Below are 27,662 nucleotides of genomic sequence, written 5' to 3' on the forward strand. Positions count from 1 at the left end.
ACTCACCGAGCGGGTGATGTTTCTGAGAAGCCTGGGCAGGCCTACAGGGACGCAGGAGTCGCAGGGGCCTGGGCGAGGTCCCAGCTCTGCACTTGCTGTCTACCCTTTCTGGGTGCCCCAGCCCAGCTCATGGGTGCCTGAGGGTCTGAGACACGAACAACAGCGACAGCCCAGACGGTGTTCAGTGGGCGCCGTGGGCCAGGCAGTGAGCGCCGTGAGCACTTCTAGCAGGTGCCACACGGCCCGGGACAGCCCTGGCTGGTGGTGGCATCGTCACATGCAGCCCGGTTTAACATCTGTCCTGGGCGGGTGTTTGGTGCCACTTGGGACACCCGCATCCCATATCAGAGCCTGGTTTGAGTTTTGGCTCCTCTGCTTCTGGGCCAACTTCCTGCTAACGTACACCCTGGGAAGCAGCAGTGACGGCTCAAGTACTTGGGCCCCTGCCGCCCACATGGGAGCCCCAGGTGGAGTTCTGGGGTCCTAGCTTTGGCCTGACCCACCCCGTGGGCATCTGGGGAGTGAACCAGTACATGGGAGATCTCTCTCTGTCCCTTTCAAATAAAATGAAAACAAATAAATAAAAATTAAACTCCTGAAACATATAAAAACAAAGCATTTGCCCTGGACAAAGGTGCCCCGTCTGGATAATAAATTCTGTAGCCGTGTCCGCTTCACGCATGCTAACTCAGGTCATCCTCACGGCGACACCACAGAGGAAGGGTTGTCGCTGCCCGTTCAGACTGAGACACGGGGGCCAAACTCTCACCCACAGTCCCTCACCCTGCACTCGTGCCTCTGAACTCGCAGCTTCCCAAGGAGCAGTCCGAGTGTCCAAACAGGGACCAGTGTGAGGACACACAAGGGCCCGGCCACCCATGCCTACCAGGCACCCAACAGCTCCCCCACCCCCGTGCCCCTGGGCGCCCTGTGGCATTCACCCAGACCCTGGCTCCACGCCAGGGCATTCAGATCCACACTGTCACCCACTTGTCAGGGCCACCTTGTGAGGCAGGCATTATGGTCCCGCTTTACAAATAAGGAAAGTGAGACTCCAGGGCGGGGAGGCTCCACGGCTTCCACGCTGGTGTCGGGGTTTGAGCCAGGCCGGGGCTGCGCTCGCTGCTCTGTGGTTTCTGGACAGAGAGGACGACGGGCGGCAGTGCCTGCCCCGCTCACCTGTACCACGGAGTGCAGTGGTGCCTGCGTGGCCCGGGACTTGCTGTCGTCCTCCATCAGGCCGGTGGCCACGAAGCTGAAGCCACGGAACAGCTGATGAGCACCGGCGCTAGGGGGGATGCCTGGGGAATCTGTGGGGGCGGGGGAGGATGTGAATGAGGAGGGGCCCCTGAACCCACGGGGCTCCCAGCCTGCCTCAGTAGTTGCCACAGTGGGAGCTCGGGCAGGGCCTGTCCGTCCCAGGTCTTAGCTCACCTGTGTGCACATGCGTTTAGACCAGCCCAGTCCCACCACATGAGGAACACAGGACTCCCACATCCAGCCTCCCGGTCAGGCCGAGACAGGCCATCCCTCCCCGGAAGCCTCCTCCTTGGCCTCCTGGCCTCGGGGCTGCCCCCAGGGCCCACCTTCCACAACAGCCAGAGCCCCCGCCCTGCTTTCAAACGCTGCCCTCCGCCCTGGGAAAGAGTCTGACAACTGAGCTCCTTAGGATCCTAGTCTCTCTCTCCCTCTCCAGGGCTCAGCCAGGCTGACTTCCCAGTCTTCAGGGGACCCCCGAGCCAGTGCCCACGTGGCCCCTCCCACCAGATAATCCACTCCCTGCGCACCGTTCAAGGCCCGGCTCACACACGCTCTGCTCTGAGTCTCGCCTCCCTGCTCCCCCGGCCCCGTCCCTGTGAGTCTAACTCCCCACAGCAGCCTGAACTCCATGAGGCTCTGTCTTGCTCACTGTCAATCCCCCGTGACTGGTGCACAGCAGGAGCCTTGTACACGTCTGTCTGCTAACCGGATAAAAGCGAGACAGTTTGCAGAAGTGCTGACTGCCCGTCCCCAGAGGAATGCAAGGTGCGTCGAGACCACCACCCCCTCTGCTAATAAAACACACCTCACCTGGAGGCCTCCCAGCACCGACATCTCACTCCCCGCTCACTGCCCAACTCTAGCCAAAAAGTTAGGCTTTACCAAGCTCCCTCCTTCCTGCAGCAGCCTCGGGGAATGAGTGGGTCTGTGGCCATGCCCAGGCTACGGACGAGTACGCCGAGGCTCGGCAGCCAGAGCCGGTTCCCACACTTGCCCTGACCCCTGGGCACCGGCACCCCTGCTCCGCCAGGCCGCTCTGCCACACGGTGCTGCAGGGCGGATTCCTTCCCCCTGACGTGAGTGTAAGCCGGGTGCCTTCGGTCTTCCCAGGCAGCTGGAAGACGCCGGGGGCAGGGGTCCTGCCTTTCCACTGCGGCCGTAACCACCCACACCCCCCACTCCTCACCCAGACACGAGGAGGCGTGCAGAGCCCCGGAGCGGGAGAGTCAGGCAGAGCGAGGCAGGTCCACAGTCAGGCACTCACCCTGCCTCCCACCCACCTGCCCCTGCCACGGCCCTCCAGGGTGCCCCTGGCTCCGTGCTACCCTCCTGTACCAGCCTCAGACAGACCAACCAGACGAGGGACACACCCTTGGGAGTGCGGGATGTGAATTCTGTGTCAAAGTAGAAGGTGTCATCGGGCTGGGCCACGGCCGGTTTGAAGGGCGGCTTGATTTCACGGCGATACAGCTTCTGCGAATGGATGGACACTCGGTCACCATGCAGGCCCAGAGCCCCGTGCAGGCCACGCTGCCCAGCAGACAGCCGGGTAACATCCCCCAGGAGGCCGGCCCCAGCCCCTGGGCCTCTGTGACCCGCTCCGCCTACATCTGGGGCCCCAGGACGCCCTCACCACGGACCCCAGGACGCCCATGGCCAGCACGCTCGGACACTCACGTTCCAGTCGATGGTGGAATAGAAGACGTGCCGCTTGATTTCCTCTGCCCCATCGGGGCCAGAGCCTGAAAGAACCCAAGCCAAAGGTCCAGCCTGGACAGTCCACCCCCCAGATACCCACCCCGCCCCCCGAGCCACCTCACAGTGCCCAGGGACCAGCTGCTGGGGCACGTGGGAGGGCAGGCCCACCAGGCCCCGCTCCCTCCCAGCGCTCACACAGGCCCGGGCTGCCTGCGGCCTGTTCAGCAGTTTCTACTTTCTGGAGCCTCTGATGATGAAGCTCCGATGTTCTCATGGAAGAAGGAAGGCCCAGAGAGGCTTTGCAATTTGTCCAGGGCCACACAGCAAGCACAGAAGCTGGATTTGCGGCGAGCTCTACAGAGGGCTCCCAACCACCCCTGGCTCAAGCCTCGTCTCTGTTCCTCTTTACCTGCTGTCTTTTCAACCAGGAGACAGGCCCTCGCTCCACTCAATCCCCGGAACCCTGGACTGGGCCCACGGAGGCGAGCGCACCTGCACACCTACTGTGTGCCAGGCTTGGAACAGGAGCTCACCGAAGCATGTGGGCCCTGCGGAGGGGCCTGACATCCCCTCCCTCGGAGACGAGGAGCCGGGGGCCCGGGGGCCCGGGGGCTGAAGCCGGCTGCCTGGGCCCCTTGCTTCCTAAGCGGCATTCATTCACTCACACAGGCTGTGCGCCCGGCAGCGAGGACCCGACACAGGGCTGGCTGGGACCTGAGCCTCTGACTCCTGAACTCCTGCGCTTCCTCTTGTGCCAGAAGCCCTGGCAGGGAAGCTCTGCGGGGCCTCTGTCCTTGTCCCCAGAGGGAGTGGGGATGACTCAGTTCCTGCCACCCCCCCCCCCCCAGACAGGTCCACCAACACCCCCTACACACTGAGCCAGAGGCAGGGTGGCCGGCGGCATTGTCTGCCCACACAAAGGACAACGGCCCTTTTCAGCCCAGATGTGGCCCCGGGGCCCCGGCTGCGGCGCTGCCCAGCTCCCCAGCTCCCGCCACCACGGCCCCTCCTGAGCGCCGCCGCTTACCCAGCCGGTTGGCAGGATTCCGTTTGAACAGGGCTCGCAGGAGGCTCTGGGCTTCAGTGCTCAGAAACTGGGGCATGCCGAGCTTCGCCCTGAAACAGCCCCCGGCTCTCATCAGCGCTGGGCCCCGCCCCAGAGGCCCCGGCTCCCCTCCCTGCCCCCCTCCAGGCCCAGCCCCCAGCTCAGTCCAGACAAGCCAGCCACCAGCTCAGCCCCCAGAGCGGTCGGGGATCCCGGTGGATGCGAAGGGGGTTCTGGCAAGCACAACACTGTGCCCATGGGAGGGTCTCATACTCTAAGCCCCCAAACCAGGGCCTGGGGATGGGGGGGACCCTGAGCTGTCAGGGCAGGGCCGGTGCTCACTTGAGAATCAGGTTCATGGTGTCCTTCCGGTCCTTCCCCTGGAAGGGCAGGGAGCCTGTCAGCATCTCGAACTGCGGAGGGTAGGAATCTGCTCAGGCTCTGATCCTGTCTCCCACACCCCGCCTCCTCCGCCCCGTCCACTCTGCTGCACTCCCAGGATTCCTGCTGGCCACCCAAGTCCACCCACAGCGAGAACCGCGTGGGTCCCTCCACCCTCTGCCAGCCCAGACCACCAGGAGCGGCACTGGGGCGAGGCCCAGGGCCGGGGAGCCCCAGGTGGGGGTCTAGCCTGGAAGAAAACCACAGCACAGCCACGAGAGGAGAGACGGGGGACCGAGGGCCGAGCTTGGGCTAGTGCCTGGGCGCTCACCATCAACACCCCGTAGGACCACCAGTCGGCGCTGTGGGTGTGGCCCTGGCGGTTGACGACCTCGGGGGCCATGTACTCCACTGTCCCGCAGAAGGAGTAGGCCTTCTTCTCGTGGTCGATGGCCTCCTTGCTCAGGCCAAAGTCTACAGCATGGACAGAGGCCGCACCTTCAGGACGCCTGGCATCCCTGCAGCCACCCGTGGCACACCCAGAGGGCGTCACCCCCACGGCATTCCAGAGGCTAGGTGGCTGGCAGCGGGGATGCGGGTTCCAGGCCTGGGGCCTGGGCCTTGGATCCCTTCCAGGTACCTGGCCCAGCCTCACAGGAGAATGAACCGTGCACACAGCACAGAGCTCCCGGGAGCCTGCTCTGCCCTCCGCTGGGACCCCGGGGCAGGCGCCCTGCACTCACCAGTGAGCTTGATGTGGCCCTCCTCGTCCAGAAGAATGCTACAACAGAGACGGGGGTCAAGGCCTCAGCTGTGGCCACTGTGTGGTCAGTGGGACCGAGGTGCCGTGAGACACAGGCCCAGCCCACAGGAGGTGCTTTTTCCAGTCTATCTGATGACAGGTCAGAGGGGTGGGTCAAGAGGGACGGGGGTCCTGGAGTGCTATGCAGATGTGTGGCCTTTTTTTTTTTTAGAATGCAGACAGAGGTAGAGGAAAGACAGAGGCCTAGAGACCAAGCGACAGAGAAAGATCTTCCAACCACTGGTTCACTCCCCAAATGGCTGCAACAGCCAGGGCTGGGCCAGACCAAAGCCAGGAGCCAGGAGCTCCACCTGGGTCTCCCACATGGTGGCAGGGACCCAACCACTTAAGCCATTATCTGCTGCCTCTTAGAGTGCATATTAGCAGGAAGCTAGAATCAGGAGTGGAGCCTGGGCTCAAACCCAAGCACTCCAACATGGGACACGGGTATCCCAAGTGGTGCCTAAACCACTGTGCCAACACCCACCCCTACCTCTTTTGCTAATCCTTGAAGCATCCATGTGAGGTGGGTACTGCTATGGCCCCACGGGATGAATGGGAGACAAAGGCTCAGGGAGCTAGAGCAGGTGCAGCCAGGATTTGAACTCAGGTCGCCTAACTGTGGAGCCAGACCGCATTCCACCTCCCCGCCTGCCCCTGGCTCCCGAGTCACTACTGCAGGGTGTTCAGGTATTCAAGGCAACTGTCGAGGCTGTATTAAGGAATGACCTTTCACGGCAGCATCTCAGATGGCACCGCTGGGTTAGTAAAAAGGTGGGCAACACACCTGCGCGGAAGGTGCTCGGCCCTGGGAATGGCGGCCCCCGAGGCGAGCTGGCTGCCCCTCCCACTCCACCCCACCCATCCACGCCCAGCCCAAGATGGGTGCCGTTTCCCAGGAGAGCCACCCCCCCCCCCCCATGGAGGTGACCCTGTTCTAGAAGAGGCCCCAGCCCTTGTCTGTGCACCCCCGAGGGAGGCCAGGGTGGGGCTGGGGGGTCACTCACTTCTCAGGCTTGAGGTCTCTGTAAATGATGCCCAGGCTATGCAGGTGGTCCAGACCCAACGCCAGCTCGGCCAGGTAAAACTTCACGTCCTCCTCTGTGAACATGACCTGCAAGAGGCGCGAGGGGCTTCAGTGGGCCCTGGGCAGGCAGCAGCTTCCTTGTCCCTAGGGTCTAGCCTCCTCGGCCCTCCGTATCATCACGGGGTTTGAAGTATGAAATGATGGCTGCCCAGGGTGGTGGTCTTTGTCGGGAAACAGCCCAGGGGTCCCAGGGCCGAAGCCTGGGAGGAACTGTGTTGTTGGCCCCTGCAGAAGGACTGGTGCACAGCTATGAACTAGGACAGGAGCTTCCCACAGCCTGGAAGGAACGCAGCGAGGCAGGGGGCATGGTATCCAGAGCGGCGGCGATTCAGAACACACCTGGGATTTGTTTGCAGAAGAAACATGGGAAGGTTCAACAAGAAACCAATAAAAATGTTTACTGATAGGGGATACAGGGCACTGGGGTAGGAGGAAGCCTTCCCCATAAATATTTTTCTTTTGAATCATGTAAATGTTTTACCTATGCAAACACCGCAATAAGGTTTAAACCAACCCCCCCCCCCCCACCCTTGTTTTAAAGCTTGGTTCTCTTTAAAGTTGGAATTGTGTTAATGACCGTATTTTTCGTATCTGGCTCAAAATCCTTTTATATCAGTTCAAAATCTTTTGGCTAACAGGTGGGACAAGAGTGTGCGAGTCTCCCGCTTTCTCGGTGCATCTGGGCTTCTTTTTTTTTTTTTTTTTTTGACAGGCAGAGTGGACAGTTAGAGAGAGAGAGAGACAGAGAGAAAGGTCTTCCTTTGCCGTTGGTTCACCCTCCAATGGCCGCCGCGGCCGGCGCGCTGCGGCCGGCGCACCACGCTGATCCGATGGCAGGAGCCAGGAGCCAGGTGCTTTTCCTGGTCTCCCATGGGGTGCAGGGCCCAAGCACCTGGGCCATCCTCCACTGCACTCCCGGGCCACAGCAGAGAGCTGGCCTGGAAGAGGGGCAACCAGGACAGAATCCGGCGCCCCAACCGGGACTAGAATCCCGTGTGCCGGCGCCGCTAGGCGGAGGATTAGCCTAGTGAGCCGCGGCGCCGGCCACATCTGGGCTTCTCCTGGCTGCTCCCAGCTCTGCCCAGGGCAGCCTGGAAGAAGAAAGACACACAGGGGAGAGGCACCCTGAGCTCCCCCCAGTCGGTGAACATCAGACCCAGGGCCTAGCCCTCCTCCATCCACTGGGGAGGAACTCTCGGAGGCGCTGCCAGGCCGGACAAGGCCTGGATCAGGTTCACCTGGGGAGGCCTAGGTGGCTCCACACCCAGGCCGTACGGGACCCAGGAGTGGGAGGCCTTGTGGTCCGTCAGTGGGTTATCTGCTCACCTCTTTTGAGAGCCGTGTGAAGAGGTCCCCACCGCGCAGGAAGTCCAGAATGAGATAGAGCTTGCCCTCTGTCTGGAAGGCTGGGGAGAGGGGCAAGAGTCACCGGCCGTGTGACCTGCCCCTCAGCCTGCAGGTGGGAGCTTGGACAGTGTAGACCACCGGCCAGGGTGAGCGCGGGCTGGTGCGGGAGTTCGGGGAAGGGCTGCAGTCTCACCATAGTGCAGCTTCACCACAAAGGGGTGGTTCACGTCGGCCAGGATGTCCCTCTCCATCTTGGTCCGGACGCGGTCGCGCACTGGCCAGAGGAGAGGCAGTCACCCGGTGCCGGACACACGGCACACCCACTCACTCCCCAGGGCCACCCGAGGGCTCTCACTAGACCCGAGCTCCTGGGGCTCTGTGCCCCAGGCTTTGGGGACGCTGACTTCACACTGCCTCCTCCGTTCCGGGTCTGGTCCCGGCTTCCAGGCCTGCTCTCAGCCCCCAGCCCTCGGCAGTGCCCATCTGTCTAGCCCTGCGCTCCAGCACGCCTCCGGCCAGGCTGAACAACCCGTGTCCCTCTGCACCACGCTGTCAGAGCCCCACATCTTCCCTGGCACCTCGACCAGCCCCTGTCCTCTAGCAGACAAAGCCCAGATTCTAGAAGCGGCTGGCGCGGATGCTCACCCGGGAAGCTGACTAGGGAGACAGATTCCCTGGGCCCAAGACTCTGAGCCACAGGTCTGGGTGGGCTTCCCCACATATTTTTTTATTTTATTATTTTTTAAAATATTTATTTATTTATTTGAAAAGCAGAGGCAGAGAGAAAGAGAGAGAGGGAGGGGTCTTCTACCCACAGGTTCGCTCCCCAAATGGCTGCAATGGCCAGAGCTCGGGCCCATCTGAAGCCAGGAGCTTCTTCGGAGTCTCTCATGTGGGTGCAGGGTCCCAGGCACTTGAACCACCTTTACTGCTTTCCCAGGCCATTAGCAGGGAGTTGGATCAGAAGTGGAGTAGCCGGGACTCGAACTGGTGCCCAAATGGGATGCCAGCATCATAGGTGGAGGCTTCACCCGCTACGCCGCAGCGCCAGCCCCTTTCTTATTTTTTTAAAGAATAGAAGTTGCAGGGCTGGCGCTGTGGCGTAGAGGGTGAAGCCACCGCCTGTGACACTGGCATCCCTGAGTGCCGCTGGTTCAAGTCCCATTTGTTCCACTTCTGATCCAGCTCCCTGCTAATGCACCTGGGAAAGCAGCAGAAGATGGAGATGGCCCAAGTCCTTGGGTCCTTGCACCCACATGGGGACCCAGAAGAAGCTCCTGGCTCTGGCTTCAGCCAGGCCCAGCCCTGGGCCGTTGCGGCCATTTGGGAAGTGAACCAGCAGATAGAAGATCTCCCTCTCTCCTTCTCTCCCTGTAACTCTGCCTTTCAAATTTAAAAAAAAAAAAAAAAAATATTTAAATATTGGGGCCGGCACTGTGGTGCAGCAGGTTAAAGCCCCAGCCTGCAGCACTGGCATCTCATATGGGAGCCGGTTCAAGTCCCGGCTGCTTCACTTCCAATCCAGCTCTCTGCTATGGCCTGGGAAAGCAGCAGAAGATGGCCCAAACCCTTGGGCCCTTGCACCCATGTGGGAGACCTGGATGAAGCTCCTAGCTCCTGGCTTCAGATTGGCTCAGCTCTGGCCATTGCAGGCATTTGGGGAGTGAACTAGTGGACGGAAGACCTGTGTGTGTGTGTGTGTGTGTGTGTGTGTGTGTCTTTACCTCTCTCTGTAACTTTCAAATAAATAAACCTTTACCAAAAATATCTTGATTCAGACATCAGCTGGTCTTCCTGCCCTCAGTCAGGTCTCACCTCCCCCTTAGCCTCCCAAGCTGGACGAGGGCCTTCCAGCTACTTCTGACCAGGACTAATGTCACTTCAGGCTAACTTCAGACTAAGAGTGCTGGACTTCCTCTTCAAAGCACTGGCTTTTGTTCATTTGCATTAGTTAAGAGAGAGAAAGAGAGAGCATGAGAGAGTGAGAGAGTGAGAGACAGAGAGAGAGAGGGACTGCACTCTCATCTGCTGGTTCACTCCCCAGTGTCCACAATGGCCAGGGGATGAAGAACTCACTTAAGATCTACCATGTGAGTGGCAGGGACCCCACTATTTGAGCCATGACCTGCTGCCTCGCGGGGTCTGCCTTAGCAGGAGCTGAGTAATGAACCAAGAACTGCTACAGGGGGTGTGGCCTCCTATCCACCAGGCCTCACGCCCACTCCCTCAGAACACGTTTTATCTTCTAGTTTAACGTAAAATTTTTAAATGTATGCTTTAACTATTTGAAAGGCAGAAAGACAAAGACAGAGACTGATCATCCATCCGCTTGTTCACTCTCCAAATGACCACAACAGCCAAGGTTGGAACTGGCCAAAACCTTGAGCCAAGAACTCTATCCAGGTCTCACTCATGGGTGCCAGGGACCCTAGTACCGGAGCCATCCCCTGCTGCCTCCCAGGTGTGCATCAGCAGGAAGTCAGGATCAGAAGCAGAGCGGGACTGGAACTCGGGCATTCCGAGGGGGTCCCAAGTGTCCCAGGCAGCATCCTAAATCCTGGCCCCGTCGATTTTAATTTCTGTACTTCCCTCACTGGGTACAGCAGGGACCACACTGCCGTTAACTCTGGTCACCATTTCCTGAACGCACCTTGTCCCAAACCCCTCTCCAGTTCCTCCTTCCTCCATCACTTTTCGGCTGGAACATTCCTAATTCATCCCTCACGGCACAGCTTGCACGGCTACGGCTTAGGTGTCCCCCTGACCTCTGGACCTGCCCTCTAGGAGATCTGGGGACGGGGAATCAGCACTTCTGCAAACTGTCTCATTTTTATCCGGTTAGCAGACAGACGTGTACAAGGCCCCTGCTGCACCCTGACCCCGAGCTCCTGGACATCCATGCCCACCCGTCACAGTAGCAGCTGCACCTGTGTCCGGCCCCTCCCACTCAGCCCGAAAGCCCTGCTCAGCATCCCTCCTGGGAGACGACTCCCACACGAGCTGGCTGGCCTTGGGGCACCACAGCCACCATCATCAGCCCCACAGAGAGCCCTTAAAGGCCCAGAACATTCTGAAGGGTGATACTGCCTGTGCGTCCCACAGCACCCCCAACCACTGCTTGGCTCTGACCCCACCTGGTCAGTGGCTACACAGCCAATGTTCGATCCAAAGTTCCACTACTGACCACTGTCACAAGTCCCCGGGACCCCAGAGGGCTCAGGGCTCCCTCCTGAGCCTCTGCCACCCACCTCTGGGCCTCGCCTCCATCGCCCTCTCTTATCTACCCAGCCACTCCGCTGGGCTCCCTCGCGCCCTTCCCCACCCTGAGCTAGGAGGCCGGACAGGGCTCCCTCAGACTCCAGCAGCATAGTGAAGCAACTCGGCTGACAGTGCACCTCTGTCTATCCAGCGTGATGCTTGAGGACCTCCCCACCCCCAAACACCCTGTACTCGGCTCACTGCCTCCTTCCAGACGCTTACCGTCAGCCACAGTCACTGGCACTTGTCTGGGGTGGGGCGGGGGAGAGGCAGCCGGTAGTGGACCTGTTTCTCCACCTCCCCAGCAGGTGCACCTGAAGATGGTGCTCCCCCACCCACCGTGAGACCCAGCCTGGGTTCTGCCCAGGGCCGCCCCTCACTCACCTTTCAATGTCGCCTTCTTCAGCACCTTCATGGCATACAGGTGCCCACTGTCAGGCCGGGTGACCTTGCGCACCAGGAAGACCTGAGAAGGAACAGGGGGAGAAGCTGGGGAGGGCCCTTGGCCTGTGGGTCCCCATCCTCCAGGCCCCAGGTTGATCCGAGCTTCCCAGAGCTCCAGGATGACCTTTTGCTCTCCCTGGCTACCAAGGTAACCTCCCACCCTTATCCTCCATCCTCGGGGTCGCAGGGTGGCTCGGGCCCCACCTCTGACATGACCAAGGCTGCCCTCCCGGCTGTGGGCTCACAACTCACTTTGCCAAAGGATCCCTGTCCCAAAACCTTGAGGAGCTCGAAGTGGGACGGGTCGGCCTTCTCGGAGCCAGCCTTGACGTGGTGCGTGATGGAGATCTCCTTGAGGACGCCCTCATCCTGGAGGAGACACAGAGCCGGTGGGCATGGTGGCCCCATCCACGTCCACTCCCCCCAGACCTCGGCAGGCCGAACACACAGCTCTCCGACGGTGCCAGCCTTCAGGCTCATCAATACCAAAGCATCTCAAAGGCAGGGCAAGTACCGGCCCGGTGAGGCACTGCTCCTAAGGCTCCTGCTGCTCTGACCTGGTCAGCCCAAAATGACGCGGCTGGCCAGGCTGAACCAACCCCAGGCTCTGGCTGAGGCCCAGAGACCTGCCCCAGGCCTGCCTGCCGGGGCTAGCCTCCCCCTGCTGTTTTGGTTTGGCCACAATAGGAAATAAGCTTTGTTCTGCTAACCAGGAGGTAGAGACGGGCCTTTGCTCCCAGTCAGGATGGGATGAGGGGACTGCTACTGGGACATCCCCATCAACCCAGTCTACAGCATGAGGGAGTTAAGGCCAGCAGCTCCGCACCCCACCTGCACAAATCCCCACCACACCAAGCTATCAGCAGCCCCTTGCCACGGCATAGCTGTTCTAGGCCCTTCTCCCCTCCCTCTAATGTGCCGGTATTACCCTGGAGCCCAGAAGGGGCCTCTCTACTTCCCCCGGAAGCAGGCCTGGAGAGTGTCTGGTGACCCGGCAGGGCCAGGTCTGGGCCAGGAAATCCCGAAGCCACCTTAGGCCAGCCTGGCTGCCTTTTTCAAGGACGACAGCTGGGCCGGGACCAGATGCTGGGCACACTCACCGAGTCCTGCTGGGGGCCAGAGCCAGGGCCAGGAGCAGGTAGCGAGGTCTGGCCGACCCTCGGCCGCTGCTTCCTGGGCAGCCAGGGGAGCAGGGCCCAGAGCCGCAGACGGGGCGGCTTGGGATCCTGCTCCATCCGCCCAGCAGGGCCACGGCACCATGGCAGGAGTAGGCAGTGTCTGGGGCTGCCACAGAGGTGGCCAGGCCCAGGCGGATGTGCAGGGTAAGGGCGTGGGGGCTGGGCCCAGCCCAGGGCAGCCAATCACTCGGGGCCTGTGGTTTCCCAGCTACAGGCCTACACCCTCAACCACCTTCCCTTCTTCTCTCTTCCCGCCTCTCCGGTGCCTGAGGGCTGCCCTCTGGCCCTGCCCCCATACTCCCCTGTGGGCCTGCAAAGGCAAAGCCCAGAGCCAACCCGTCTGCTGAGCAGATAGGTGCCCACCAGAGGCATGGGCCTGCCATGCAGCAGCAGATAAAAAGAGACATACGCCAGGCAGAGGCAGGCACCCAAGAGGTGGAGACAGATAAAGATGGGCGTCCAACAGGCAGAGACATAGAAGGACACGTACCCAACAGGCAGAGACAAGAGGGAACACACCCGCAGCAGGCAGAGACAGACAGGGATGGGGACCCGACAGGCAGAGGCAGGAGCAACAGGCAGAAGTGGACCAAGACCCAACATGCAGAGGTGGATGGGATCAGAACTCCACAGGCAGAGGCAGATGGGGACAGGAACCCAACAGGTAGAAACAGAAGCCATGTGGATCCATCAGGCAGACAGATGGGAATACCAACCCAACAGCCAGAGAGAGAAGGGCACACGAGCCCGACAAGCACCCGGCATGTGGCGTGCACCCAGCGGCAGCAGGCAAGCACTCCTCGCGGGGACAGAAAGTGAGCAGCAGAGAGAGACAGCCAGCTAGGGAGCCAGGGAGGGCCCGGCAGACAGACAGACACCAGGGCAGAGGGGGGCTGGCACCCACAGTGAGAGACACTTGGGCAGGCAACAGGGCAGGGATCCTCAGGAAAGGGTTAAGTGCAGAGCTGTGGCTTCTTGCTGGTGCACCTGGGGGCGAGGAGAGAGACGGAGGGGACATAGCCTGAAGCCCCCGGCACAGCACTCAGGAGGACAGCTCAGCACTCGGGCAGGTCCGTCTCGGAGGTCTTCTGTCGCCCTAGAATGTTCTTCCCATAGGGCCTGAGAGGGCCCCAGGACCAAGGGAGTGGCTGAGGGAGCCTCTGTCCTCCTGAGTGAGACTGATGGCTTTGACTCGGATCCAAAAACCCCAAAAGCTCTGCTCTCCATTCTGGGAACAAGAAACTGAGGCCCAGAGGAGAGTGACTCCCTCAAGCTCAAAGCAAACCAGCGGCAAAGCCAACTTGAACTCGGGTCCCTCCCCTGGTTACTGCCTGACCCGGGGTCAGGAAAGGGTGGGCAGGTAAGTCAGCCAGAGCCACTTCCTGTCCAGCCCAGCCCGCCCCCTCCTCGGCCCTGGGGTCCGTGGGGACTGCCCACCCCAGGTCCTGGCCCTCTCTTTAGGAGGTCCTCCCTGACAGAGGGGACAGTGGGTGTAACAGCCCCACCAAAAGCTGCCCCTGAGCGTGACATCCTGATGGGACAGCGGAAGCCCTGGCTCAGAGAGGGGCTGAGGTGGGTCAAGGCCTCGCGGCTTCCCTGGCCACCCCACCCTGAGATCCACGCCTCCGCTTTACCCGCCCGCCTCCGACTCAACAACACTCCCTGGGGACAGAGGCAGTCACCCGGAAACCCCAGGGGACACAGCCACCGCACACCCACTCCTCGCCCACAGTCGCGCGGCAGGCGCTGCTAGAGACAAGCCACCTTGGCTCACCTTTCCGGGAGAGGGGAGCGAGTCTCTCTGAGCCCCGGGGCAGTCTGCCGGGGTCTGCATGGTGAGGCTCCGGCAGCGGCCAGAGGCCCTGGTGCTGCTTACTTCTGCTTTTCGTAGCCTTCCTCACCCAGAAGGCAGGGTCCCCGGGCCCCCTCCTTCTCACTTCCCTCTCGGCAGGGAGGACGGACAGAAGTCGGGTCAGGCTCCCATGCGGGGGTGGGGCTGGGGGGACGCTGCAGACCCCAAGCTGGCCAGTCCAGGGAGCACCCCTGGACACACCCCTCTGACTCTAAGAAGGGGAGACACAGTTTACACAGAAGTCACCAGGCGGTGAGGCATCCTGGCCCCCAGAGACGCCGGGGACAGAAGTCAGCCAGGCCCGGCCACAGCTCTGGCGCTCCTTCCCACATCGCGACCTTCCACAGCTGGGCCGGGACAGCCCTTTCGACGTGGCCTCGCTCCTCTAGTACACCCATCGGGACCGACCCGCACAGGGGCAGGCCGATGATAGAAGCCCTGTCCACAGACACCCGCGTGTTGGAATCCACACCCCCACCGGTACACGCCTGCCCCTTCCTCGCGCCCGCGGAGTCGGCTAACACCCTCTGAGGGGATGGCCGGGATGGCCTGCAGGGCGGGGAGGGAGGGCTCACTGCTTCCTCCGTGGAGGCTCAGAGGCCAGGGCAGCCCTGGGAGCCCCCAAACCTCGGAACAGTTTATTCCCCGAACCCTCAGGCCCTCAGAAGCGGGAACGAAGGTCTGTGAGCCAGCCGAAGGGGCAACAGGCAGAAACAGCCTCAGGGTGTGGGGCCTGAGGTCTCTGGGGCGGGAGGGGGAGGACAGCCCACATCCCTTGGTCCCTGCCCTCTCACCTCCCCACCCCTGCCCCCAGATACTTCCTCTTATTTACTTCCTCCCGCGGGGCAGCTGGGAGAGAAGCCCAGAGCCCCCAGCCCGATGCCTGGGCCTTCGGGCCAGCTGCAGCCGAGCCCACCTGCCGGTTGCTGGCCAGAGAGGACACCCACAGCCCTTCCCCAGCCGACAGCATCTGCGGGGCCTCCCAGGTGCCGCCTCTGCTGGGACACAGGTTCCCAAGTATGCCTCCCAGCATGCCCCTTGGCAGGTGAGGACGGGGCCGCGGTTCCGGGTTCCCTTGCAGAGGGCGGCCGGCTGCAGGTACTTGGCCAGGGCTGGCGTGGGGTGACCACGTGGCCGTGCCTCCTGTTGGCTGAGCATTCACAGCACATGGCACGCTCTCCTTCAGCTTCTGCTCACGCGGATTCTGCCAGGCCTGGGCTTGGCACTGAGGCTAGGATCCTGTGCCTTAGCTCCAAGGGGAGGCGCCTGATCCCCCCTTCAGAGTAACAAGGCTAGGCTCAGAGAGAAAGTGACCCGCCCAAGCCACGCACACGGCTAGAAAGGAGAGCTCAGAGTGCCAGCAAAGGCCATTTGCTTCTCGAGCCTCCGTCCTGAAGGGCGGCCAGCAGTGACAGGTCCTGAGCCCCTGCCCTGTCCCAGGCCAGGAGGTGCAGAAGCTAAGGCAGGTCCGGCCTTGTTCTCAGTCAACTCTAAAGAAATTCACAGTAGCAAAGCACAGCTGTCCCCGGGCACGGCTGCAGTCAGGGTGCTGTGGCCACCCAGAGGTGGGCACTGCCAGGGTGGAGGAGGGTGGGCCAAGGTCTGCAAGGCCTCCCAGAGAGGGGCAGGCTCTTGATCCTTGAACTTGCTAAGGACAAACAGGTGTCGGCCAAGTCAAAAGACACGCCAGGGAGAGGGAGATCCGCGTGGGCCAGGGCGTGAAGCTGGGCGTGCGCGGTAGGGCTGAAGAACCGGCCACGCGCTAGCAAATCTCTTCCCCTGTGCGGGCCTCAGTTTCCCTCTTTGCAGAATGAGGGTGAAATGACAACTTCTCCCTCCAAAGGCTTTTTCTGTGAGCAAAACGGGCCACGGTGACAACAGGGCCATTCTAAACACAACTGCTCCCTCGTTTGGTTGGGCGTCCCGCTGCGGGGTCTCCCCTGGGCAGGCTGAAGGGATAGCACCCAGCCACACGGAGCCCCAGGTACAGGGAGGGAGGGCTGGCAGCCCTGGGACGTTCTTCCCCACACCTGAGGCTGCCCGGGCTCCCCAAAGCCCACAGTCACATCCTGCCTAAGCTCCGGCCAGGGGAGCCCAAGGGATCCGGAGGGATCAGGGTTTCATAAACAGGAAGAGAGGAGGGGAGGGGGGACGCTCCGCTCTCAAAATAGCCCTGCAGGCGCTTCAAAGGGGTCTGGCTCCAGAGATAGCCGGGGGAGGGGTCTGGAGTGTCCAGTCTGCTCCCAGGAAGGGAGGGGGGAATGGCGCCCCAGTGTGCCCGGGGGTGCCAGGTGTGCCCAGGTGCTGCCACATCCCGCTGAGAAAACCCCAGGCCCCTCTGCCTGAAATCAACAGACAGACAAGCATGAATCACACGGGGTGGGGGGGTGGGGGCCCTGGGGTGGGTGCTACTCTTTCTGAGGAAGAGAACCTGAGCCGCTGAGGGGCGAGACGCTCGTGGAGGTCACAGGGCAAACGAGAAACGGGGCCAGGACTCTGCGCTCAGAACGCCCAGCTCCCGAGTCCTTTCCGCCTCTCCTCTTCCTTCTGCCATATGCCAGCTCTGTGGGGAAGGTGGCCCAGGCCCCAAGAGACCCCAGCCCATCGTCCTCTGGCACACACAGAGTGACCATCTGTCTGGTTCACGCTCAGCCCCGGGCTCCGGTACAAGCAGCCGGGTCCCCTGAGGTGTGCTCATGCCATCACGTCACTGAGGGGAAGGTGGCACACCTCCCTGGCAGCACGGGGCCCGCACAGGATGGAGGTCCCCCATCACCACGCAGCACCAACCAGGCAGCTCTCCTGTGTCCACCTTCCCCCAAAGATGGGGTGCCCCCTGAGGGCACGGGGCGCTGACTTCACTTTCAGATCCCCCAGTGCCACAACAGCAGGCACCAAAAGGCTGGCGAAGCATAAACTGGCCCATGGCCAGCTCATTCCACTGCACGGTTGCCAGGTTCTCAGGTTGAGCGCCCCCTGGTGCACTGGGCCCAGAAGTGGACCCTTGGGGTCACAGAAACTCACTGGGCTGAGAGGCACACAGGCCGCCTCTGGTCCAACAAGACTTGATTCCATCACCCACCACCTAAGGAACGTTGGGCCTCAATTTTCTCATCTGTGAAATGTGCATAGTAATCGTCTCTGCCTCTGAGGGTGTAGTGAGAACTAAACAGAAAGTTCCTGGTGTGGCGCCAGGTATGGGTGGAGCTCCTTCTCCTCTTCCTCAACGTGGCACTCAAGGCTCTCCAGGTTGCCTCCCCCTCCCCACCAGAATCTTCTGCCCCAGAGTAAGAGCGACAGCCTGGAAGCAAACAGAGGCTACCCGCCTGGCCACGTTCCTGCCTTCTCCCAGCTCGTCCCCGGAGGTGAGGGGCCTGCACTCATTCCCCCATAGCTCTAAGCTCCTCAGCCACCTGCAGAACCTCACCCTCGAGACCGGAACCTCCTGGGTCCGGCATTCTGGCACAATAGGCTAAGCCGCTGCCTGGGACACTGGCATCCCTGGTTCAAGTCCTGGCTGCTCTGCTTCCAATCCAGCTCCCTACTAATGTGCCTGGGAAGGCAGTGGAAGATGGCCCAAGTGCGTGGGCCCCTACCACCCACGTGGGAGACCTGGATGAGGCTCCTGGCACCTGGCTTCAGCCAGCCCCAGCCCAGCTGTTGCAGGCATTTGGAGACTGAACCAGCAGATGGGAGGTATCTCTCTCCCTCGTCCCCCCCCCCCCAACTCTCTCTGTCAACTTTGCCTTTCAAATAATAAATAAATATATATTTTAAAAAAACACTTCTGGAAAAAACAAAAGATATGAACATCCTGGTTCCTCACTGGGGAACTACGTTTTGTTACCAAGCAATTAATGGTAGCCACTGTGCGGAAAACACTCCAGACCCGGGCTGGGATAACCCAAGTGGCCCAGTCCATGCTACTTACTGATGTCTTCTATGATTATTTTATTCATTTATTTTTAAAATGTATTTGAAAGGCAGAGAAACAGAATCAGAGACAGTCAGAGAGAGATCTTCCATCCACTGGTTCACTCCCAAAATGTCCAGAACAGCTAGGGCTGAGCCAAGCCAAAGCCAGAAGCCAGGAGCCAGGAGCCCCATCTGAGCCTCCCACGTGAGTGGCAGGGACCCATTTACCTGAACCATCACCGGCTGCCTCCCAAGCAGGAAGTTGGAATCAGAAGTGGAGCCAAGGGGCTGGCACTGTGGCGTAGTGTGTAAAGCCGCCGCGTGCAGTGCCGGCATCCCATACGGGCACCGATTCAAGAGCCAGCTGCTCCACTTCCAATCCAGCTCTCTGCTGTGGCCTGGGAAAGCAGTGGAAGATGGCCCAAGTCCTTGGCCCCGGCACCCACACGGGAGAACCAGAAGAAGCTCCTGGCTCCTGGATTTGGATCGGTGCAGCTCTAGCTGTTACAGCCATTTGGGGAGTGAACCCAGCAGATGAAAGATCTCTCTCTCTCTCTCTCTCTCTCTCTCTCTCTCTGCCTCTCTTTCTATTTAACTCTTTCAAATAAATAAATAAATCTTAAAAAAAAAAAAAAAGGGGGGAGCCAAGACTGAAACACAGGCCTCTGATATGGGATGCAGATGTCCAAACTGCGTTAGGTGCCAAATGTCCACCTATGCTGCTGGCTTCTGATGGCCCCAAGTTGCCACAGAAACCAACAGAAGGGTGGGATCTTGCTTCGCTCTCCCTGCCCCACCCTACTCAGCTGGTCACTTTATCTTAAGAAGCTGAGTCAAGGTAAATATCAGTATCAACCCTAAATTCATCTCAAAGGTCAAGTTCTTGGTAGGTCTGGCGCTCAGGTAGACCAGCCGGAACGCAGGGCTACAGCAGGAAGTGGGGCTGAGCAATACCAGGCCTTCCCATGCCAAGTGTCAAGGCCATGTGTGCCGGGCAGTCACAGCCACACGTGTCCTTCACGTCACTCCTGTGAGACAGGCACGACTTTCCCCACTGCACACGAGGAGGCGGAGACTCAGAGGGAGGACGGGCGTCAGGCCAAAGGCCGGGGGTGGAGCCGGGACTTGAACCCACGTTGGCTGTAACGCTAGAGCCCACGCTCTGCATCTCCACGGCCAGTGTCTCCTGTGACTGCACAGCTACCCGGAGATTTGGGTTTTCCCAGCACAGAGAATGCCCAGGGGACAAAGGCCACACAACACCAGAGGAGTTACAGGAAGGAGTCTAAGGAAAGAGAGAGCAGGGCTGAGGGACTGAGCCTGGGTGGCCACCTGCCGGGCAGTGGACCTGGTTAGACTGGGGATGCCACTGGGTCCCCCCAGCCCACGTGCCCACATGCAGTCAGGCCCAGGTCAGGTGCAGTTCTACCAAGGAAAGTAGCACAGTGGACCGAGCGTCACCTGTCCCTCCCCAGGCTGTCTCCTGAGAGCCAGCCCAAACCATGAGTGGACAACTGAGGCAGCGTCCTAGCCTGGGAGGCAAGTGGCCAGGGTTCCAGCTGCTAACCCTTCCAGGCCACAGTCTGTCAGCTCTGAGGGAGGATTTAATGGCTTCTACACCCAGGTGGGATCACAGGACAGCTGAGCTGGGCAAACATTTGGGCCAAAGGCTGGGGACCTCACACTCAGACAGGACGAGCACAGGTTTCCTGCCACCTCCAAAGCCATGGAAATAGTAACCCCCACCCACCAACCCGGGCCCAAGCCCAGGGTGCGTGCTGGTCCTCACCTTGGCTGGCTCAAGTCCGGCTTCTTCCCCCGAGGCCTGGCCATTCTGGAAAAGAGAAGGGAGGGGGGAGCACTGTCAGAGCTCACCTGCACAGGAGAGAGATTCTGCAGGGCACCCCCAAGAGCCAGGGGCTCCCGGAGGGAGGGGCAGGAGTCTGGGTGGGTCTCCTCCTCTGCTTTCATGGGGAGGGCACCCGGGGCCAGCATTTCCCCCGTCACTCTCTGCTGAGCAAACAGCTCCTCTCGGAAGTCTCCGCTGAGACATCACCAGCTCCCAGTGAGAAGCAAGGGTCACGGGTGCCAGAGGCAAACGGTGTGGCTCTGTGCATGCTAATCAACGAGAGGCCTCAGTTTCCCCAACCTGCAACACGGGGGTGGAGAGAAGGATGCAGCCCGCTCCGGGACCCTCCCCTCCTTTGACAGGCAGATGCTTGCTGCCTCCTCCACGCCCCTGCATTCTTCCACGGCCGGCACCGCACTGCAGGCACTACACACTCTCCCAGGCCAGCCCTTCCCAACACACGGGCGCCCCAGGAGGGCAGAAACGAGGGCTTGGTGCTAACAGCTGCTCTCTTCCGAACCCCTGCCACATGCCAGGCTGGGCACAGTGCCTCACACCTGTGGCACCATCAATCCTCGTGACAGCCCCAGGGGGGTGGGCCCTTGCTCCATCTGGCTGAGAAGGGAACGGAGGCTCCCAGGGACCCACCGATGGTGCCTGAGGTCACAAAAATGGAAGTGGGGATTTGAAGTTTAGTCTAAAACTCAGGTTGTGTTCAAAAAAGATTGTTTTGCAGAGCAGCCCACAGCCCAGCCAGGGGAGCTACCTGCAGGGAGGGGCAGGTGCCTGAGTGCACCTCCGGGCAGTCCTACAGACTTCACCCCCAAGGTGGGCACACCGCGGTGCACCAAGCCTAGGCCATCCGGTGAGCAACCTACTCTACGTGGGCTCTGGGAAGCAGAAGAGAGCTGTCCCACCCCTCCTGGCACCGGGAGGCGGACAGGAGATTTCCAACAGCTAGGGAGACCCAGCCTAAGGCGGGTCAGGACTTTGGAGCCAGGAGCTGGGTCCACAGGGCAGCTGGGGCCCTGCTTGGCAGCAGCAGGCACAGCTGTGCTCTGCCCATTACATAATCTCCCTGCCCCTGGAGCAGCTCCCCCTGCCACTCCCAGGACATCCTGCCCCATGAGCCCCGTAAATGCCCCTAATCCTCCCCAGGGCCAAGTGTTCTGCAGGTCCCTACACACACACACACACACACACACACACCCCTCTCAGCAGCCTGGCAGAGGGAGGCATTGGCCAGGGTCCAGGGTGGTGGTGGGGTAGGGGAGCACTTGCAGTCTGGGTTCTACCTCTCCTAGCATCCTAGACTTCCACGGTTACCCACTCACCCCTGCCCCAAACCCTCATCCTCCCTATATCAGATGCTACCACTTCATTCACTCACTCACTCACTCACTCACTCACTCAGTATGGACTAACAGCCTCTGTGTACCGGCTCCAAACCTTTCTATGGCTTCCCATGGCCTGCGGAATAAAGTCCAGCTCCTTAGCAAGGAATCCAAGTGCCCAGCACAATGACTGTGCATATGGGTTTGGGAACTTGACCTTGTGGATTCAAATTTTGGTTTGCACCCCCTGCATGACCTGAGGAGACTACCTGATTTCCCAGAGCTTCAGTTTCCTCATCTCTAAAATGGGGATAAAAGTCATGAACCTCATCAGGCAGCTACAAGAAGCAAATGAAATCACATCTGTAAAGTACCTGCATGTAGCCCGTCTGCACACAGTAACCACTGTCGCCATCGGCCCATACTGGTGAGCTGGACTGAACAGTCAGACTCTGCACAGTCTGCTAGCATTTGTCTGGTGGCTCCCTCCACCAAGAAAATCCTTCCTGCCTTGTCACCCCGGTGAACTCCTGGTCTTCTCTCAGGACTGAATTCAAACGCTGCCTCCTCTGTCCACTAGCCTCCTCCCTACTCTCTGCCCCCACAGCACTGAGCACCCTGCAGGTTAACTCAGGGAGGGGCCGAGACTTGCCCATCAACCTCTCTGGCCTGCAGCCAGGGTCCAGCATATAGGATATCAAATGAACATCCGGCCCAGCAGAGAGAGCTGGCCGGTTGGAGTAGGTTCTCCGACTCCCATTTATCAGCTGAGGTTCAGAGTTAAAGGGACGCAGCCAAGGCCCCTCAGCTGGCAGATGGCGGACGTGGTACCTTAACCCAAAGTCACATGGCTGACAGCCCAGAGACTGGATGAGGGAGGGCAGGCGGAGGTGGGTGGGTAGAGATATGGATTTCTTGAGCAGTGGCCTGGATGACCCAGGGGACCCCGCAGGTCCGGTCTGGCTGCCTTCCCTCCCTGGGTCTCTAGCCCAGATGCCCTCCTGATGGCACGGCCCTCCCGTGAGAGCCGGTGCAGATCTCTAGGGGGAATGGTGGCCCTGGAGAAAGGACTGGGGGGGAGGCGCTTGGAGCCCCAGCCTGGTGGCTGTGAGGGCTGCTGGCAGGAGCACAGCTGTGAAGCCAGCAGGACAAGGTCACTGACCCTGGCCTCACACCTCCTGGCCTCAGTTTCCTCCTCTGTACCACGAAGGCAGTTCTTAGGGACAGCTGCGCTGTTTGCAATAGTGCTTGCTTCATACGGGCTGACAGTGAATGAATGAATGAGGACGACGATGTTGACCTTGTAGAACACCAACGGGAGGACCTTGGCTAACAAGCCTGGTACAGAGTGGAGCCCCTCGGCCTCTGAGGGGATGCAGACGCACGCTCTCCCTCCCCCTGCAGCCAGCACTGCTCCGGAGGGCAGCCGCAGGACCCCACCCCACCCTTCCCAGAGGTCAGAGCTGGGTTCTGAGAGATGGCCTTCCTTCCCACATCTCGGGCAGAGGGGCCCGGGCAGCTTCTGGCGACACTGGGCAGCAGATGGAGGAGGACAGCACGTGCCCGCAGGCAGGAAGCAGCTCCGGGAGCCGGGTTCTGAGCCCAGCACTGGCAGGCCTGCACATGGCTAGAGGCTGGGGGCCAGGTGCCAGGACACCGCCAGCTCTCGGCAGAGGCTGCCCAGGGCCCCTGTGGGCTGAGACGGCGGCCAACATCCGGAGCCGTCCTGGAGTCCCTTCCACCTGGGCCGCCTGGACCCAGGTCTTCCTCTGCCTTGAGCTAGAGCTTTGGGCTCCAGTCCCGTCTCTGACACTGATTCATACGCCAGTTCTCCAAATGGGGGTCATAGTCCCTTCCTTGAGAAGTTGCCGTGAGAGTTAAAACAAGGTGACGGGGAGAGGCGCGGTGGGTGGCGCGTCCTAGAGCTCCGTCCCGGGCAGGAGTGAGCCCGGGGCAAGGCCCGGCAGAACACTCACCCACACCTCTGCAGGGTTGACTCCACCCGGGCCGCACCCTGGGCCAGGCCCTGCCTCCCAGGGCCCATTTTCGGCAGCAGCATGGGGAGGACAGGGCAGTCCAGATCCCAGGCTCCTGCCAAATGCCCAACCAGCCCCTGGCCTGCCCCCTGCCTGGCCAGGAGCTGCCGCCGGTGGCGCCTATACCTGCAGATCAGGCTGCTGTATCGCTTTCAGGTCACCTGGGCTGAGAACAGCGAGGCCCTGTTCTCCAGTGAGAACAGCCCAACCGGCACCCTGGCCGCCCCGTGGCTCCTGTTACCCAAACAATGACACCAACTGCTTGGCACCTCCATGGCGGGGGTGGGGGTGGGGTGGGGGGTGGAACAGGCGCAGGGCCCAGGGCCCAGTACCCTCTCCAGCCCGGGGAAGTGCAGGCTAGAACCCAGCCCCTGCCGTGCCGCTGGGGAACTAGGCAGCTGAGCACCGGGAGTCACACGGCATGTCCAGGGCATCTCACACACACTCACCACCCCCACCCCGGCACAGCCTGGGAAATCCGCCAGTCTCTACTCGGCGTGGACTTCAGGTGCAACGGCACCCAAACAGAGGTGAATCTCCCACTGAAACCAGGCCCCCGCCTCAGGGATCCCCAAAGAGAAGCCGGAAGTGGGGCCCTGGATGGAAAGGAGCTCCCTACAGTATAACCCGAGGGAAGTGCCTGCCCAGGCCTCCCCAGGCACTCAGTCCTACCCTCCTCTGGGAGGCCATGGGTGCAGGGGTGTGCTGGGAATGGAATGCACCTCTGAGCACCCCAGGCCCAGTTGGGGGCAGGCAGTAACAGGGGCTGCGGAGGGTGGGGTTTCTCACCTCGGAGGGTGAGTCAGCTGGAGGACCTCGGAGTGCAGTGTAGGGCCAGTAAAACCCCGTGGCAGGGATCCCAGAGCAATTTACTCCAAATTGCGCCTTCAGGTTGGTTACCTAATCCTGCCGCGCCCACCCTCCGGGAGCCGGTGTTGGCCATCCCTTTAAAGGGGCAGCACATTCTGGGCACTGGAGACCTCAGGTCCAGACCCTGAGCTCATGAGAGGCAGGGCTCATGGTGGCCGCTCTAGGTAAGAGAGGACAGAGGAAGGGACCCAGACAGGGCACAGAGGCCCAAGCCAGGAGAAACCACTTTGGTTCCTGGGGTCAAATGAGGTCTCCACCTGCTCTCTGTATACCCTCATCTCACCGGCTCCCCTAAAGGTGTGTGTGTGTGGGGGGGGTATCACCTGCCCACTCCTCATCAGCAGGCCAAGGAAAAGTTTTCAACCTGCAGGTTCAGGATCTTGACCTTGGCCCTGACCCTGGGGTCAAAGGGCATAAGAAGAGGCAGCCGTCTGTATGCTTAGTGCTCCTGGCATCAGAACTCTCAAGACAGCCGCTGCCTCTGGGAAAGAGTGGGTGGCAGAGGCCAACTTCCTGAGGACCGGGCCCTTCTTAGGGAGGGAGGCAGGCAGGGGGTCCCGCTCCTCCAGGTCTAGTACTCTGATCTTCACAGCCTGGGGCGGGGGACACAGGTGTCCTCTGGTCCTAGCCTCGGGGTAAAGGAACCCGGGAGTTCCAAAGCCCCAGAGACAGGATGTCATTCCGCATGGCACAGCTGCCAGGGGTCCAGAGAGGCAATCCGTCCAGGGCCAGCAGCCGCGAAGGCAGAAACAGGAGCTCTGGAGGGAGGCCACGGGGAGAAGGGGGGGGGGGGGCGATGCCCCTTGTTTCTTGGTGGAATCCTACACACCTGGCATCCCAGCGCTGCCGGTCTGCACTGATGCTGGGAGCTCACGAAAGCCGCCGGGACGGGTCCTAGGGGTGTGCGGTGGAGGGGCCACACCTAAGCACCCTATGGGATCCCCTTTCCCGGCGAAAGCAGGGAGGGTCCCCAGCGCTCGGCGGAATTGTCCCTTGCACAGGCACACCCGGGGCACAGGGGGGTGGAGCCCGGCAAGAGATCGCCGGGCACTGGCGCGCTCGCGGGCGCCCGCCGGGCTGCAGCGGCGCCGCGGGCCGCCCCGCCCCTGTGCGGATCCGGGCTCGCCGGCCGCCGGCCGCCGGCGCCCGTCCCCCGCCCCGCTCACTCACCTCCGGGTCCAGCGGCACCAGCTCCATGAGCGGCCAGGGCTCCTTGAGCTGGGCGAGCGGCATCGCGCCGCCGCCGGGCCGCCCGCGCTCCTCCGGCGGCCCCGGCTGCGCCGCCTCCCGAGCCCCGGGGTCCCCGGCTCTGTGTCCCCGAGCGCCCGCGCGCCCCAGAGCCCCTCGCGCTCCGGCTGGGCCGCCCGCCGCCGCCGCCGCCGCTGCCGCCGCCGCGGCACTCGCACTCCGGCTCCCTCCGTCACCCGGCGCCGCCGCGACCATTGGCTACCTGCGCGGGGGGCGGGGCCACCCAAGCCCCGCCCCAGCCCCCGCGGCGCGGCATTCCCGGCGCGGACCCCAGCCCCCGGCGCGCCGCGAGTGCCGGCCCCACCCGCACCGTGCGCCCCTAGCCCGCGTGGCGTGGCCCCGCGGGCCCCTTCCTCCGCAGGCGTGTCCCCTGCGCCCACCACGCCGGGGCCACCCGTCTCCGCCCCTCAGCTCGTGTGGAATCCCAGTCCTGATGTCGCCCCCCGCCCCACCGTCCCCACCCTTCTACACACACATCCACACTTAGTGTCCCGGGCCTGATCCAGGCCGAGGCTTCAAAGGAGCCGGGCCCGGCTCCGCTCAGGCCTTCTCCTCACCCAACCCCAGGTGTGCCTCCCGCCCTTCTGCAAGTTTCTGCCCCGCACGGAAGCCCACCCTGGCGTCTCCAGGCGATCTCAGGGCCGCAGCCCCCAGGTGGGCACCTACGCTCTGCCACGGCCGTGGGGCCCCGCAGCGCCCCCAGAGTGAGTCCCGCAGCGCCCCCAGAGTGAGTTGTTCCATGCCTTTTCGCAGTCTGTGCCGTGCCCCCTCGCTTGAGGGCGCCCTGGAGCATACGGGGCAGCTGCCCGCCTCGGAAGCAGACAGGCCCGACCCAAGGGTGGGACTTCATGTAAAAGGCAGAGGAGGGGGCTTCACCCTGGGGAGATCCAGTGCCTGCCTAAACAGAGGTCTTGGGGGCATGGGTGCTGAGACTGGGTCTCAGGTGAGGGTGGCGGGAGGGGCTCGCTGCCTCACCAGCGCGAGACTGGTCAGGTGTTTGTGAAGGTGCAGGGGAGGCTCCCAGAGCCAGGCTCTACCAGCACACCGCCCGCCACCCAGGTCCCAAGTCAAACAGGCTCCCAGAGGTGACGTGGTGTGGCCAAGGCACGCACCAGGGCTAAAGAAAAGTGGGGACGGGCGTTGCGGGGTAGCGGGTGAAGCCGCTGCCTGCGACGCCCACGTGTCCACGGCGCCCGCGCTGGTTACTTGGTTGCTCAGCTTCAGATCCAGCTCCCTGCTGATGCGCCTGGGAAGGCGGCTGGGGTACTGCTGCGCGTGTGGGAGACCCCGGGAGGAACTCACTTGGTATCTGAGTGGACAGGACTCTGTAGCTCTGCCACTTCCTGAACACTGGGAAACTCATTTTGTGTCTCTACATCTCAGTTTCCTCACCTGCAAAATGGGCGCTGTAACCTCAGTCTTCTGGGTATATAGTGAGGGCTACGTGTACTTTAATTCAATGCAGTATTTATGACCGTGTGTTACACATCGGGCCCTCTTGCTGAACATGTCTTGTCAGCCAGGCCTCCTGGGTACCGTGAATATAGCAAGGCAGGGACAAAGTCCTTGTTCTCAGGGGTTTGCACTCCTTCGGTTCAGTCACAGCAGGCGCTGCCAGAGCGTGCCCTGTGGACTAAGCACTTGCCTGTATTAACCAGTGTGCTGCTCGGACAACCTGCAAGGCAGGTGCCACATCTCACCAGTGTGCACACCAGGAAACCCAGCACAGAGAGGCCACCGTCTCATTCTCTGGGTCCCTCCAGAGTTCACGCTCTTGGTCACTCACTCTCCACCTGCCTGAGGAGCAGAGGTAGGGGCTACACCGAAGGCAGCCTGCATGAGCGACGGCAGCCATGGTTGATGTCAGGGTCAGGAGCCCCCAGCTGCCGGGACACAGTTTGCCATGCTTCAGTCCCTGCTGCCAAGGCTTCAAGTGGTGACACCTAGACACTGACGAAAAAATTATTTGTTCTTGGGGCTGGCATGGTCGCATAGCAGGTTAAGCTGCCGCCTGCAATGCTGGCATCCCATGTATGAGCCCCGGTTCAAGTCCTGCTT

At 61.5% G+C, this 27,662-nt stretch overlaps 1 protein-coding gene across 5 annotated transcripts in view; it reads right to left on the minus strand.

Moving 5' to 3' along the window:
* RPS6KA1 (ribosomal protein S6 kinase A1) overlaps window positions 1-25,734 on the minus strand; it is a 38,043-nt gene extending 12,309 nt beyond the window's left edge. The window contains exons 1-14 of one of the 5 annotated variants that reach the window (XM_051856819.2): window positions 25,527-25,734; window positions 20,057-20,101; window positions 11,575-11,691; window positions 11,263-11,344; window positions 7,814-7,894; window positions 7,600-7,679; window positions 6,194-6,300; window positions 5,128-5,165; window positions 4,716-4,858; window positions 4,346-4,416; window positions 3,986-4,074; window positions 2,938-3,002; window positions 2,631-2,733; window positions 1,180-1,310 (exon numbers count right to left, since the gene is read on the minus strand). In XM_051856819.2, coding sequence (XP_051712779.1) covers window positions 1,180-1,310; window positions 2,631-2,733; window positions 2,938-3,002; window positions 3,986-4,074; window positions 4,346-4,416; window positions 4,716-4,858; window positions 5,128-5,165; window positions 6,194-6,300; window positions 7,600-7,679; window positions 7,814-7,894; window positions 11,263-11,344; window positions 11,575-11,691; window positions 20,057-20,101; window positions 25,527-25,589 — 1,215 coding nt within the window. In that variant the 5' untranslated portion in view covers window positions 25,590-25,734. Of the gene's footprint in view, window positions 1-1,179; window positions 1,311-2,630; window positions 2,734-2,937; window positions 3,003-3,985; window positions 4,075-4,345; window positions 4,417-4,715; window positions 4,859-5,127; window positions 5,166-6,193; window positions 6,301-7,599; window positions 7,680-7,813; window positions 7,895-11,262; window positions 11,345-11,574; window positions 11,692-12,422; window positions 12,611-14,274; window positions 14,410-20,056; window positions 20,102-25,526 lie in introns of those variants that run through there. The other 4 variants (XM_051856821.2, XM_051856822.2, XM_051856817.2 and 1 more) reach the window with 4 other exon arrangements.
* Window positions 25,735-27,662: the final 1,928 nt, after the last annotated feature.

This window comes from Oryctolagus cuniculus, chromosome 7 (assembly GCF_964237555.1).
Source record: "Oryctolagus cuniculus chromosome 7, mOryCun1.1, whole genome shotgun sequence".
In the NCBI taxonomy this organism is placed as follows: domain Eukaryota; kingdom Metazoa; phylum Chordata; class Mammalia; order Lagomorpha; family Leporidae; genus Oryctolagus; species Oryctolagus cuniculus.